At 49.3% G+C, this 15,000-nt stretch overlaps 3 protein-coding genes across 5 annotated transcripts in view; 2 read left to right on the top strand and 1 right to left on the bottom strand.

Annotated features, from left to right (window-relative positions):
- creb3l4 (cAMP responsive element binding protein 3-like 4) overlaps nucleotides 1-1,490 on the bottom strand; it is a 9,310-nt gene extending 7,820 nt beyond the window's left edge. Inside the window, 2 exon segments of the mRNA XM_060055226.1 lie at nucleotides 34-209; nucleotides 1,233-1,490. Coding sequence (XP_059911209.1) covers nucleotides 34-204 — 171 coding nt within the window. The 5' untranslated portion in view covers nucleotides 205-209; nucleotides 1,233-1,490.
- Nucleotides 1,491-2,646: 1,156 nt separating this feature from the next.
- On the top strand, nucleotides 2,647-8,766 carry LOC132460167 (zinc transporter ZIP1-like). Its single transcript, XM_060055227.1, has 4 exons — nucleotides 2,647-2,877; nucleotides 4,600-4,823; nucleotides 5,797-5,927; nucleotides 7,089-8,766. Exons 2-4 carry the CDS (start codon nucleotides 4,643-4,645, stop codon nucleotides 7,779-7,781), a joined length of 1,005 nt encoding a protein of 334 aa, XP_059911210.1. The 5' UTR covers nucleotides 2,647-2,877; nucleotides 4,600-4,642; the 3' UTR covers nucleotides 7,782-8,766.
- A 74-nt stretch (nucleotides 8,767-8,840) lies between these two features.
- The window catches only part of LOC132460165 (CREB-regulated transcription coactivator 2), a 20,430-nt gene continuing 14,270 nt past the window's right edge, over nucleotides 8,841-15,000 (top strand). For 2 of the 3 annotated variants that reach the window (XM_060055223.1, XM_060055222.1), the window contains exons 1-5: nucleotides 8,841-9,130; nucleotides 11,292-11,390; nucleotides 11,813-11,929; nucleotides 12,192-12,253; nucleotides 13,912-13,980. In XM_060055223.1, coding sequence (XP_059911206.1) covers nucleotides 8,957-9,130; nucleotides 11,292-11,390; nucleotides 11,813-11,929; nucleotides 12,192-12,253; nucleotides 13,912-13,980 — 521 coding nt within the window. In that variant the 5' untranslated portion in view covers nucleotides 8,841-8,956. The remainder of the gene's footprint in view (nucleotides 9,131-11,291; nucleotides 11,391-11,812; nucleotides 11,930-12,191; nucleotides 12,254-13,911; nucleotides 13,981-15,000) is intronic. The other variant, XM_060055224.1, reaches the window with a different exon arrangement.

Below are 15,000 nucleotides of genomic sequence, written 5' to 3'. Positions count from 1 at the left end.
AACGGCACACTGTTTGACACTCCAAACACTCACTTGGCCCGCACAGCTGGGGTCTACCAGCCAGTCCTGCAGGGGCTTCTCCGGGTTGGCGAAGAGGACGTCGGAGCAGGGGAACGACGCCTCGAGACTCCAAGAGGCCCGGCCCCCATCAGCCTCCTCCGGCCCCCCCCCGGAGAGGAACACACTCCCCATCTCAGCATCCATCTCACCTGGAACACACACATGCACGCTCGCACGCACGCACACACACACACACACGCGCACGCACACGCACGCACGCACACACACGCACGCACACACGCACGCACGCACGCACACGCACGCACGCACACGCACGCACACACACACAAACACCCACAAACACCCCACACACACACACACACACACACACGCACACACACACACACACACGCACGCACGCACACACACACAAACACCCACAAACACCCCACACACATACACACACGCACACGCACACACACACGACTGTTATAACACATATCATATAAACACACGTTATGAAGACACCTGTCTTAAACATACACCTATTATTACGACTACTGTCTCCAACACACCTGTCTTAAACACACACTAAGAATACTGTCTCCAACACACACCTGTCTAAACACACATCTGTCGTAATGCAACTGTGTGTTGGTTCTAGAACTGTTGATTATGTATCTATTTAATTAATCTAATCCCTTTGTAGATGGTATTATTACATGTCGGTATTCGAACAGACTCACCATTCACGAGCAGGATGTCATAGAAAGAACAGAGCCACCAGGAGCATTGATAATTATTACCTGAGGGGGCGGGGCCTCCTACCTCCCCACGCTACAGGATATCAACATCCTGGTGGCACGTGCACGCGCAAACGCACATCAACTTAATCCGCTTGCTCTGCATTATTAAAAACTGCCTATTACAGGCCTATTAAACATAAGTAACTAACTAATTAACTCTAGAGCCGAATGAAACCGGTTCTGCCGTTTCTACTCGCTGACATTCCCCTGCGGGGAAAAAGCTGACGCAGTTATTAATGCAACTATTAACTAAACTTAAATAATATTAAAACATTAATCTGGCTCGAGTCATTTGTTTAGCAGTCAGTCCATCCTGCTCAGGCCTGAGGTTGTTTTCAGAGCTTGCTCCACCACTCCAGCTGGCATATCCTGGTCCATCCGGATAAACAAGAACAACACACACTGGGAATGTTATCCTGTACTTACTGGGCTATGCTGCAGCCGTCACATGCAGGTCTTCTCCCAGTTGAGAGGTCCGCGTTCGCATTACAGATTTGTCAACTTTTTAACTAAAGGGAGGATTGCACGGAGCCTGCTGCATCTTTGTCGTGAGAAAATCTATCCACCAAAAATCCCAACCAGCTGGCTGAGTTGTGTTGCGCTGTTCCGCAGACAGGACGCCTCGTCAGCGCACGGCTAGAATATCTGACTGCACATAGTCGGGATTCCACTCTCGCGGGATTACACTCCGACGTCGAGCTCTTGGAAGTAGATACTGCGCCTTTAACGGACGACACAAATGCTGGCGTTTGATTGGTCAGAGGTTCCTGTATAGAGAGAGCCCAGCGGTGGACCCGATTGGTCAAGTCACTTAAGTGTTATAAACCGTTAGTATATGTAGGTGGTCGGCAAGTGGCGTCTGGGGGAGTGTGTTCTACCTTTTCATTAAAAGGTATGTGAATGTGCCTATCTTACATACTAAAGTAAAGTAGATGTAAGTGATAAAACTTACATTAAAGTAGGTTTTTATTGCTTCCACATAATATGTCATCTTTTAATAACTTTTAAGGGAACTTGAATATGATTATGGTATTGACGGTATGAATTTGTCTTTAATCTAAAAATACTTTCAACAATACTTTCTGTTGGAATCAGGACCTGTTTAATTATCCCTGTCTGTGTTATGGGTTACATGTGTTAACAATGTCTAAACCTTAGGACGGCAACCAAGCATAAAATATATCATACATAAATATAGTGTGTATATGGATTGAAGATACATAGGCCTACAACATAACGTTTAGAACCAGAACTCTCCCTCTTCCACAGACCAACAGAAAAACGTTAGTAACATGGCTCTGCATGCCCATTAGTGTGCTTTCACCTTGAAGACTGATTTAACATAATGTAAAACTTATAATAAGTTTGTGAATGAAGTGAGGTCTTCTCTCAGCTCCCAGCATCGATCTGGGATCATCCTCTAACACAGAACGGAACATTGATGAATGTGTGAAGTGAAGTCAACATTGAAGTTCTGGCCTGAAGTCTGAAGTCCTCTCATGGGGCACAATGTCGAGGACTGAAACTGAACGCGCACGCGCACACACACACACACACACACACACACACACACACACACACACACACACACACACACACACACACACACACACACGCACACACACACGCACGCACGCACGCACGCACACGCACACGCACACGCACACACAAATATCATGTTTTAACATGTATTTTTGGGTCCGTAATTTGAGTCATTTCACAAACAATGCAAACTTTCATGAAGCAACTCCAGTGAAGTTCCATCAAGGGCCGGAGCATTGTTCCCCGGTCGCTCGGATAGGACCGATGTTCCCGTCGGATATGGAGCCGGGATTCCCTCCTCCTCCTCCAGCTCCATGTGATCAAGTGAACCAGTCAGCTGACTGGCTGCTCGGACACTGACGCTGTGTGAGTCACTCCGCTTCCCCGAACAGAGCGACCCCAGGACCGCCCTAGAGCACGGTTCCTCTCCCTGGATAACGGTTACGGGTTCCAAGACCAACACCTGGTTAACACCGCAATCCGCAGACTAAACGAGCCGTTTCGCCGGGACTAGATCAGCCGTCTGACTGTAAGGGATTTCTACCTTTTTTCCAAAACTGTTTCGCGAGTCGCGATCAAACTTCTGACCGCCGGATAGCAGCGGTTTGCAGCTCTTTTTCTGTTCTTCTGCTCCCTTGTTGCTCCGGCTGGACTGATCAGATCGATTGATTGTTCGATTAGAGAATAGGGACACAACAAGACACGGAGCTCTAGGTTAAGCCTGATTGTGATTCAAACACATTTTAGTAAAATAAGAATTCATCGTAATAATAGCAGGCCTGATAGAGTTCAGGCGTGGTGCCTGAATTCAGGCTTGAGCTCGGCCATGTATGTTGTCCAGAAAAGTGATAATAGGTGTGCGGTCCTTTTAAAATGTCTAGTCAACACGTCAACCTACCTTTGATTGACATGTCTTCCACCAACTAGGCGTAGTCTATGAAGTCTTTTACCTTTGTATGTTTGCTCTGAGGATGGTCTGAATGGGACTGAAAACGTTTTGCACGCACTTTGGGTAGCATTTTACACTTTTATGCAATAAAAACTTATTGTTGCATCGGCTACATGTTGTGCGAGTTCCACTCCTTTTATTGACAAGAAAGGCAATTCTCTATTGTGTCTTCGAATGTATTTGATCATTTCAGGCCCGGATAATTTCACTTCCTATCAGCCCTGTAATAGTATACAAACTATGAATGTATACATCAATACAAAAAGACTTGAAGTTACTTTTGACCAATGCATATATCATGTACTTTTTACATGTATGTTGAACTTGGTTTCTTCGACAATACGAAACAAACAAAAAGCACAGATAGAGCTCATGTGAGACTCAAAGAGAGATAAAAAAGTTTGAAGACATAAAGAAGCCATGTCACTGTGTCTGTTTTGGTCTCTGTAAAGTAATGTTTAATTTCCATCTTAGGCAGGTTGGAATAATTTAATAGTCGAGTGTCAAGAAAATCTTCACATCTTCTGAGAGAGAAAGAGATAGGGAAAGAGAAAGACAGGAGACAAATTGTCTATACTACAGGTTCTTAAAAGTCTTGAGTTCAGATGAATGTAGTTAACTACTATGGATGCAATAAGAGGACTCTGTGATGTACTGCACCTTGAAATGACTACAAATCGATCGGTTAAAGGCACCCAGTGCAACTTTATGTAAACATTCAATGAAAAATAAACATTCAATTTCTAGTCTTTTTTACACGTAGTAAGTTTCAATAACTCCATACCATTACATATCGACATTCAAGGAGCAAAGATGAGACGTCGTTGTGTGGTGAGAACTGATAGAAAATCGTAAACAACAACAATCGCCGGTGGGGAGAAGCCATTTTTCCGTTGACTGGAAGCCTGCTTTATTTATTGTAGGTTACAAAAAATAAAGAAAATGGCGGCATTGTTGTTGTTATCGATTTTGTATCAGTTCTCACCACACAACGACGTCTCATCTTTGCTGCTTAAATGTCGGTATGTAATGGTATGGAGTTATTGAAACTTACTACGTGTAAAAAAGACTAGAAATTGAATGTTCATTTTTAAGCCTCGAAAGTTGCACTGGGTGCCTTTAAATTGTGGCTGCCAATGTTGAAATGGCTGAAATGTGTACTCGACCAATCAGAGATGTTCAGCGCTTCAAGCCCCACCCCCAAAATTCCTGCACTTTTGGAACGAAGGCCCCTCCCACCGGTTTAGGAACGGTAGATCGAAGAAAGTAGACCCTAACGCTGACTCTTGTTTTCCTCGGCAGATTCTCCTCTCTCTCCTCCGTCGGCCCTGGCCGGTTGGTTGCCATGGTTCCCAGAGGAGGGGGCTCTCCCTCGGACCCGGCCCTGGGGGGGGGGGCTCCGGCGGGGGTCCCCGGTGTGGGGCTGAGGCTGGGGGCTCTGGGCGTGCTGCTCCTCTCCAGCCTGCTCTTCGGGTTCCTGCCCTTCTGTGTGGTGCGACGGGCGGGGGGGCTGGGCCTGCACCCAGGTGACCTGCTCTACCTGTCTGTCTGCCCGGCGTCTACGGGCTAGGCCTGTCTGTCTGTCTCTCTACGGGCTCAGCCTGTCTGTCTGCCCGTCTACGGGCTAGGCCTGTCTGTCTGTCTCTCTACGGGCTCAGCCTGTCTGTCTGCCAGTCTATGGGCTAGGCCTGTCTGTCTGCCCGGGGTCTACGGGCTAGGCCTATCTGTCTGTCTCTCTACGGGCTCAGCCTGTCTGTCTGCCAGTCTACGGGCTAGGCCTGTCTGTCTGCCCGTCTACGGGCTAGGCCTGTCTGTCTGTCTCTCTACGGGCTCAGCCTGTCTGTCTGCCAGTCTACGGGCTAGGCCTGTCTGTCTGCCCGTCTACGGGCTAGGCCTGTCTGTCTGCCAGTCTACGGGCTAGGCCTGTCTGTCTGCCCGTCTACGGGCTAGGCCTGTCTGTCTGTCTCTCTACGGGCTCAGCCTGTCTGTCTGCCAGTCTACGGGCTAGGCCTGTCTGTCTGCCCGTCTACGGGCTAGGCCTGTCTGTCTGTCTCTCTACGGGCTCAGTATGTCTGTCTGCCTGTCTACGGGCTCAGCCTGTCTGTCTGCCAGTCTTCAGACTGTCTGTCTGCCTGTCTGTCTACGGGCTCAGCCTGTCTGTCTGTCTATTGGCTCAGTTTGTCTGTCGTCTCAAACCTTATGTCTTCTTGCTGTTCAGCCCACCTGTGTGTCTGTCGGACCTGTCTGTGTGCCTCGTTGTCACATTATAATATTAACTGCACAATAATATGCTGTATAAAAATGTGCTATCGATTGACTGCTAGGTGGTCTAGTCATGTTGTCATATTAGTCGTTGTGTAAATGTAACATCATTTGTGTTGTCAATAATATATTTTGGTAGTGATTTCCATATTCTGGTTCAAAATATTAATATTATTATTAAAATTGTAAGATATTGTGTTGTGAGTGTAATGTGTCGGGGTGTGTGCGACGGGGCAGAGAGGCAGCGCCGCTGGCTGGGTCTGCTGAGCTGCTTCGCCTGCGGGGTGTTCCTGGCCACCTGCCTGCTGGACCTGCTCCCCGACTACCTGGAGGGCATGACCCAGGCCTGCAACACCGCAGGGCTCAAGGTGAGGAGACCCACCCCCTCACCTGCTAGCCCCGCCCCCTCACCTGGTCCAACCTACTCCACCTGGTAGCCCCGCCCCCTCACCGTGTAGCCCCGCCCCCTCACCTGGTAGCACCTCACCTGGTCCAACCTACTCCACCTGGTAGCACCACCCCCTCACCTGGTCCAACCTACTCCACCTGCTAGCCCCAACCCCTCCCCTGTAGCTCCGCCCCCTCACCTGGGCCCACTTACTTCACCTGCTAGCCCCGCCCCCTCACCTGCTAGCTCCACCCCCTCACCTCGTCCAACTTACTCCAACCTAAACTACACCTTAGAGACAGTTAAGCTACACCTGAGACATTAAACTACACCTGATATACTTATCTACAGCTGACAGACTATTACACTAAACCTGATACACTAATCGACAGCTGAGGAAACTAAACTACACCTGACAGACTATTACACTACACCTGAGGTACTAAACTACACCTGACAGACTATTACACTACACCTGAGGTACTAAACTACACCTGACAGACTATTACACTACACCTGAGGTACTAAACTACACCTGACAGACTATTACACTACACCTGAGGTACTAAACTACACCTGAGAGTCTTCTCAACCAGAATACTAGAAGAAGGTGTGTCATGAGTCTGTGTATTATTTACGGATTCGGTGGTGTGCATTTTTCTGTGTGTGTGTGATTGTTTGTGTGTCTCTGTCTGTGTGTGTGTGTGGGTGTTTGTTTGTGTTTGTGTGTGTGTGTGTGTGCATGTGTGCATGTGCGTGTGTGTGTGTGTGCGTGTGTGTGTAATTCTTCAGAGATGATATCTTTGCCCTTGATCGCGGAGCCGACATCCTTTCACACATCCTGTGGTCTCCTCAGAGCTGTGCACTAGTACTTATATCCTCTACTCAAAGTACAAATACTAAGAACGCAGTAATCCACATAAACCTAACTTTAGCACAAAGTCATGAACCATATTCTCTCACTCTCTGTGCTGTGCTCTCTCTCTCTCTCTCTCTCTCTCTCTCTCTCTCTCTCTCTCTCTCTCTCTCTCTCTCTCGCTCTCTCTCAGGGGGTTCTACTTCCTCTCTCCGACCCCACTATATTTAGTGTCTTGTCTGCCCTGACCTCTGACCCTTGACCCTACACCCCTCCCGCCCGCAGTCCAAGTTCCCCCTGCCAGAGTTCATCATGGCCATGGGCTTCTTCCTGGTGCTGGTCCTTGAGCAGATCGTCCTCGCCTTCAAAAACCCGGGACCCGCCCCCGCCTCCGAGGACCGCCGCTCCCTATTGGTCGACGCCAACATCAAATCGCGTGCGTCGATGGATCGCAGCCACTCCCACTGCCACCAGGGGGAGGAGGGGGAGGGGGGCGGCCACCTCCAGGTGGACGTCACCTCGCGCTCGGCGCTCAGGGCCTTCATCCTGGTGTTCTCGCTGTCGCTGCACTCGGTGTTCGAGGGGCTGGCGGTGGGCCTGCTGGGCGACGGCGCCCGGGTGGCGGAGGTCTGCGCGGCGCTGCTCCTCCACAAGAGCGTCGTCTCCTTCAGCCTGTCCCTGACGCTGGTGCAGGCGCGGCTGCGGCGGCCCGTGGTGGCCGGCGGCGCGCTGCTCTTCGCCGCCACGTCCCCGCTGGGCGTCGGGCTGGGGCTGCTGCTGACGGAGGCGCGGGCCTCGCCGCAGCACCTGGTGGCCCGCTCCACCCTGGAGGGCGTGGCCGCCGGCACCTTCCTCTACATCACCTTCCTGGAGATCCTGCCCCACGAGCTGAGCTCCGGCCGCGACCGGCTGGCCAGGGTGGGCGCGCTGCTGCTGGGCTTCTCCGCGGTGACCGGCGCCCTCTTCATCCAGCTGTAGCCGCGGTCGGACCGCCGAGAGAGGGACAGGAAGGACGAGACGTGCGTTTCCTGTTGGGACGGTTGCAGGCGACGGCATGCATATACGCCGTGGTGCTAGACCGAATGTTGTCGCTCGCTGCCGAGCCTGATTCATGGTTTTATCATTTGTTTTGTAATAAGTTGGAAAATTCGTGGCAAAAGAAATGACCACAACACTAGAGAATTCTGATGAAATCAGAAAGATCACTTCTGCATTCCAGTGAAAATAATCTGGACTACATTTTAATATATATATGAATATGTAAATCAGTTACAATAAGATCATTCCCAGTAGATCTTGAACTCTTCTATCACGATACTGATATCACTTACGTTTCCTGTCAGGTGACAGTCGACACTTTCGATAGTTATTTCCTTGATGCGTTGCCTTCAACAAAATGGGGTCTCCTCATCCGGACCTTAATGACGACGTTACTAAACATCTCAAACGCAGTGCCAGACAAGTCCTCACTGTTTCACAATTTCCTCTCCGAGTCGAAAGCGGGTGTGGACCAAACTGTGGGTTCTGTGGTCTCAGCATACAACGAAAAAAGAAAACACATTCTAACAGCAACTCGACTTGTCTGTCTTGTGGTACGATAAAGATTCTGAATATGCCCTTCTCCTCTTGCGTTTGAGGAGAAGCTTTCACTGAGAGCATCCAGAAGGCCACTGCTGCTGAGCCACACAATCACTGGGCTGTTTGAGAAACACCCTGCAAGTTACTGGCCTTCACTTGGTGATGACATTTGTCCAACACTTGTCAAATATACGTTTAAAAAAAATATTTTAATTAATTCCGTTGTCTCTGTGCCCAAAGAACGTTTGTATGAGATGAGTATGAGTATGAAATAGTCTAATGACTGCAGTTAATTTAGGATCTTTTGTCCTCAACTCTTTTGTAATTCAATGAATGTATATTTATTTCGACACTATTAAACTTTGGACACTTGTTATATCCCGTGGATCATCCCCTCAGTCTGGTTTAACATAAAACCCAATACACAACCCTGGATGTCATGATAATAGTTTATAACAGTTCAGCAGGCCCCTCCATGGCCTGCAGGGGGCGCTGCTGTCCCCGCTGTCACCGCGCAGTCCGACAGTGGGAGAACCGCTCCACTACGTCAAGCCGTCCCCGTCCGCTCGGTAAAGATGTCTGCGTCGGGTGCAGGCGGTTGCGGACCCGGTCCCGGCTCCGCTCCGGGTGCTGGGTCCGGGGCTTCCAACCCCCGAAAGTTCAGCGAGAAGATAGCGCTCCACACACAGCGCCAAGCAGAGGAGACGGCCGCCTTCCAGGAGGTCATGATGGACATCTCCTCCACCCGGGTAAGGCGCACTCTGAGACGGCAGGAGGAGGAGGAGGAGAGCCGCTTAGTGGGAGCGGAGGCCTCGGGAGTTTTGTAACCCCGAATAACGGCCCCTACATGGCGGTGTGCGGGTATTCTCACAGCCGGCAGCTCCTCTGATGTCGGCCCGGAGTTTAGTGAATAACCACGGGGTGGATAAAAGTCAGCTTGTCCCGTTTCCTCTCCGCTGTTAGCCGGCTAGTGCTAACTAGCGGCTAACTAGCGGCTACTAGCCTGGCTTGTTTACGGTCTGCTGTCATCCGCGCTTCCAGCGCTAGCCTCCAAGTGCTCCGCGTAATGTAGATTAAAGTCATCGGTCCGCACGAACAGCTCTCCTACCGAGGACTTTTTAGGGAGCTGACAGGGACGGAGATGTTAAGGTGTTTTGGTGGAGGTTTGTGTGGTAAACTAAGTGACTTTGGTGGACGTGTTTGGGTGAAGTTCAGAGCTAGCCTGGTTAGACAGCCTTTAGTCTTTATCAACCCCAGCAGCATCGATGTGTGTCCTCATCGGAAGGCTAACCAGGACCGTCTGGGTTCACTGTGGGTCCCTCTGGATGAAGTCACTTTTGGAGAGGAGCAGTTCTAAGAGTTAGATGGGGTTACATGGAGTGGATTTATCACACACACGTTGAATGTTATGACATCTTATACTTCAGAGAGTTGACCTGCCCATAACTCCATAATAACCTTTATTATACCTAAATTATTATGATTACACGAGTTACATCTTTAATTGGATGCGGATGTGTTCCCTGTTTAAGAGAAAGTGGGGTCCCTGACTCTCTGCGGGAATGTAAAGGAGGCGGTTATGACCTTTATAACTAACCATTAAGTCACTGACGCCTCAAATCAGTTCGATGCAGCTGTTAATTTGGACTTGTTTGATTCGGATTCCTCTGCTGGGCTAGGCCCGGCCTCCCACGTTTGGCATGCCAATCTGGAGCGAGGTTTGTCTGTCTGCTTGTTTAAAACAACCACATAAAACAAATGTTCTTTCGATATCACTAAGGGCTGAAAAGTTCCAGATTAAATGTCTTGTGCTAGATGTTGGGTAGAAGCGGCAGATTCATTGAAGAGTTGGCCACAAAATACAAGTCCCAGTCAGTGTGTGTGTGTGTGTGTGTGTGTGTGTGTGTGTGTGTGTGTGTGTGTCACCAACCCTCTTTCGTACCTCTATTCACTGGGGTCTCCCCCCTCCCACCCTGTAAATTGTGTCTCCTCACGGAATTCTATTCAGACCCTTCCAACGCACCGACACACAGAAACACTCATTATAGACAGACACGTTCCAGACATGTTTTCGGGGTGTAAACGGGACCTTCACTTGGGCACTGTGAAGTATGATTTACTTCCGATACTGCATCAATGTCCGTATTTATCTTTTCAACAATATTATTTTATCGCGTCAGTGTTCTGTGTATGGCTGTGTTGTATCAAGCCATCGTCCACTACTGTATAGCAGTTCTTTAATACTATAATATATTGAGAGTACACTTGGTCATGGTCATGTTATGTGTACATGACAGCGGCCCTGGCCTGTTTAATCAGTCAGTCGTTATAATCACACACTTCAACATGGAGCTGGTGTTGTGTTTGGGCTGGTTTTAATATTGCGTCGTCCAAGGCACCTCGGTACAATGGAAATTCCAACGTGTAGTTCTTGCGGCTCTATTAATAGAGGCACAATACGTTGTATTTATGAAATGAACGGGGCAATAGACACGGACACACCCACCACGCGCAAACACATGCCAGCTGGGAGGCATGCAGGCCGAGTGTGTTTTACTGCAGCAATGCGATCCAATCAGCTAATAGCAACCAGGGGGGGGGGGGGGGGGGGTGTGTGTGTGTGTGTGTGTGTGTGTGTGTGTGTGTGTGAGAGCAGAAGAGATAAGATATGTTGTTAACATATTTTCAAGAGACCAAAATCAACTGTGTGTGTTGATTGGTTGGAATTGTGGAGTTCAAGTGTTTTACAATATTCGTTCCATCATTGCCTCATTGATCATGTATCATCGTCTGTTTCTTATTTCTCCATGCATTAATGAATTAATTAATTCATCCCGGCCTTCATTCATCCCTTCATTCATCCCTTCATTCATCCCTTCATTCATTCCTTCATCCATCCCCTCTGCTCAGCTCCAGGCCCAGAAGCGCCTGGCCAGAAACCAGGGGCCGTATTACGGCGGCTCCCTGCCTGACGTCAACCAGATCGGACGGAACCACCAGGACTTCCAGGTACCAGACCCCACCCCTCCCAGAGACCTCCCCTCTCAGCTATTGACATGGGGGGGGGGGAGACATAGGCTTTCATGGACAATGTATGTGGATAACAACAGAGATGCCTCATCTTATCAATAACTCTTCTCTTTCTCGTTTACTTTCTACTTCGCTGGCTCTCTCTCTCTCTGTCCTTCTTCCCCTTTCCTCGGCTTCTATTTCGCTCTCTGGGTCTCTCCCTCTCCCCTCTCTCCCGTTATCTTCACTCTTCCCTCTCTCTCTCTGACTCTGTCTCTCTCTCTCGCCCCTCTCTCTCTCTCTCTCTCTCTCTCTCTCTCTCTCTCTCTCTCTCTCTCTGTCTCTGTCTCTGTCTCTGTCTCTCTCTCTCTCTCTCTCTCTCTCTCTCTCTCTCTCTGTGTTTCTCTCCCTCTCTCTCCCAGGGCTCGTTCTCCTCCACCCTGGAGTCCAGTCGCTCCACCCGACACCACGGTCTGGTGGAGCGGGTGCAGCGGGACCGCCACTTCGTGTCCCCGGTACGACCGTACCGCAACCGACAAGTATCCTTCAGTCAGCCAATCGGCTGCTGCAGAACACGGAGCCCATGGTGCCCAACCTGAGGTTCAGGAGTCAACTTGGGCTCTCCGTTTTGCATACCAGGGTCACGGTTAATTGCTTACTAATGAGCTATAGATATTTGACACAATTTTGATAAAGAATATGTCAATTAGATGTAAATGTCCCAAATTACATGATTGATTTTAAATTGAGTTTGATGTCATCACTTCCTGCTGTTGTTGCCTTGACCAATCGCATGCTCAGATGGACAACTCGGCGTATAACCCCGCCTACCTGTCCCTGCCCCCCGACCCCAGCTGGAGAAGGTAAGAGTCAGTACCCCAACTCCCCAGTGGTCTCCATGGAAACGTGGGTATCCACAGATGCCTGTTCCCTCCAGCTGTCCTCTCTCTTCTCTCTGAAAGCCTCTGCCACAACGCCTGTAAACCAGCGCAACAACGCAGATTTGTTTCACTATACTTAGTTTTGGTTCAAACTTTTAACCAAGCTGTTTATTTCTTGAAAAACGTTCCCACATTAAACATGGCTTTCCGACGTCCTCCACGTGGCTAATGCTAATGCTTCTGCATGCAAACCATAGCATTAGCTTGTGATAGAGTAGTTAGCTTCTATTGCTATGACGGTACGCCTGCATGCTAACGATAGCATTATATGGTTTTAGCGTGATGCTGACTTATTAGCGTTGCTTCCTTACTCGCGCTAAGAGCAGTTCTTGGTTTTCCGTCTCCTTGAGAGACTCCTTTCTCTTCTCATCAATCATTCCTCTGGACTGCTGCCCTCTGACGGGCCTCCTGGCTTCTAATACTAATAGCATCACATTTACTAAGCCCTGGCTTTACACTTCCAACGTGAACACACACACACACACACACACAGATGAAAACAAACATGAATGAAGACGGACACACACCACATCGTATGTAAACACACACACACCTTCACAGTACACGCGGACGCAATCCCTTACACACAGATGCACACGCATGAATGAAAACTGACTCATACACGCACACACACACACACACACACACACACACACACACACACACACACACACACACACACACACACACACACACACACACACACACACACACACACACACACACACGGACCCTAGCAGACACATGTGTGCCTCAAGGGTGTGGTTATAACACGAGACATGACCTCACTTTTTATCAGACTAGTTGCTAGGAGACCGATACTAACGAAGCAGGCAGTGAGTACTGGAAGGTGAGTCAGCCCCTGGAGGTTATTCCCTTGATTCATCAGCAACGGTTCTGTCTGGGTATTGCGTAGGTTTGGGATCTAGGTTAGATGCTAGATGTGTAGGTATTTGTTTGAAGACAGGTTCCATTTGGGTATTGAGCTACAAGTCTGAGTTAGGAGAGACCAGCAGAAACATCTGGGGATTTCTAAATGCAGGTTAGTTAATCGGCCGTTACCATACCTACAGCTCTCTCATCGGACAGGAAATTGGCTGTAAATTGTCACTAATCACATGACATCATCAGCGTCAGTGATTGGCCAAGAGAAACAGGAAGTAGTATAATGCTTCCACAGCACAATCGATCACTGTGTGTGTGTGTGTGTGTGTGTGTGTGTGTGTGTGTGTGCGCGTGTGTGTCGGCAGAAGGCTTTGATTTAGTAGGTCAGTCTCGCATCTTCGGCCGTCTGAGATAAAGTGGCCTGTAAATATGCCAGAGGAAGCTGCTGAGTTTGGAAACAAACGCACCCTGTTATCACTCACACACACACGCACACACACACACACACGCACACACACGCACACGCGCGCGCTCCATCTGTTCAAACTGGCTCCACTGGCTCCTTCCATTCTTGCTCCTTCTTTTGGCTTGTGGTCTCCATCCCCCTCCCTGCTGCTCCTCCTCCTCCTCCTCCTCCTCTTCCTCCTGGTGAAGGAGAGAAGGTAACCATGCTCATTGTGTCTGGCTCATGCAAGGAACTGGTGTGGAAACTTTCCCGGGGATAGAAGCCATTTGTTTCGTCTCCCCACTACCGCACTCAACAGGTGAACTCCTCCTCCTCCTCTTCTCTCCTCTCCTCTCCTCTTCTCTTCTCTTCTCTTCTCTTCTCTTCTCTTCTCTTCTCTTCTCTCTTCTCCTCTCCTCTCCTCTCCTCTCCTCTCCTCTTCTCTTCTCTTCTCTTCTCTTCTCTCCGTCCTTTTAGTTCCCTCTCCTTTCCTTTTTCCCCCTCTCCTTTCCACAACTGTATATTGGCTACGACACATTGCTATTCTTCGTGCACGTTCCTCAAGAAACATGGCCTTAAAATCCCCACTGGAGTCTACGTTTAGACGTTGAAGGCTCTGAGAAGCCCTCGACACACAACTGTCAATGCGGACGGGAAAACCGTCCATCCGTCTGGGTCTTCTGATTGTCAGTCCCTTTGTTTTGTAGAAGTCTGAGTCGATGGTCTACCACATAGCGGTGTTACACTCGGGTCGTTGAGCTGTGAGGACGGGGTAGTGGCGTAGTTAGGGGTTCCGGGCTCGATGTCTGCGGTATTCCTGTGGGCCTCCTGGGACAAGATGCCCTCTCCCCTGCCTGCTTCCAAACGAGGTTCATCTAGAACCCGCTGCAGGTCTTTGTAGATCAGATGGCGCTGAACGGCTGATTGGTTTCAGCACCAGGTCTCTGGAAAGCAGCACCTTGTTGACACCTGTGCTGTCGCCGGTTTGAAACGTTGTCGTGTGTACGGGAAGGACTTTATTTTAAACAACTGATTCTGAGCTATCAGATATATTTGCTTGCATAGATACAAACACACAGAACTCTGATAGGCGCTGATAACGGAGCCAGTCGAGCTTAACCACTTTTTGCATCTCTAACTGTCAGTTCGCTCTGTAACTGTGAGCTAACTGGCTAGCGTGTTAGCTCCACAAACTGCTGACATACTAGACCAGTAGTGAGTGAAGGCAGCAGGCCCAGTCCAGAAGATGGTAGGACTTTTCTTTTTCTCAACCTGAACTTCTCATTGTTTGTCATTGATGCAGTGCGATCACTGTGTAATTGCCCGTACCTCTATTTCT

The sequence above is a fragment of the Gadus macrocephalus genome, chromosome 6 (assembly GCF_031168955.1).
Source record: "Gadus macrocephalus chromosome 6, ASM3116895v1".
Classification (NCBI taxonomy): domain Eukaryota; kingdom Metazoa; phylum Chordata; class Actinopteri; order Gadiformes; family Gadidae; genus Gadus; species Gadus macrocephalus.
Note: the sequence above shows the minus strand (reverse complement) of the source record. Positions and strands in the feature narration are given on the sequence as shown.

What these genes read in the sequence shown, in the direction of transcription:
- LOC132460167 (XM_060055227.1), top strand. Translation starts at nt 4,643, where the DNA reads ATGGTTCCCAGAGGAGGGGGCTCTCCCTCGGACCCGGCCCTGGGGGGG. An exon ending in GGGGCTGGGCCTGCACCCAG is followed by an intron (nt 4,824 to 5,796) that starts GTGACCTGCTCT and finishes GCGACGGGGCAG; the next exon opens with AGAGGCAGCGCCGCTGGCTG. An exon ending in GCAACACCGCAGGGCTCAAG is followed by an intron (nt 5,928 to 7,088) that starts GTGAGGAGACCC and finishes TCCCGCCCGCAG; the next exon opens with TCCAAGTTCCCCCTGCCAGA.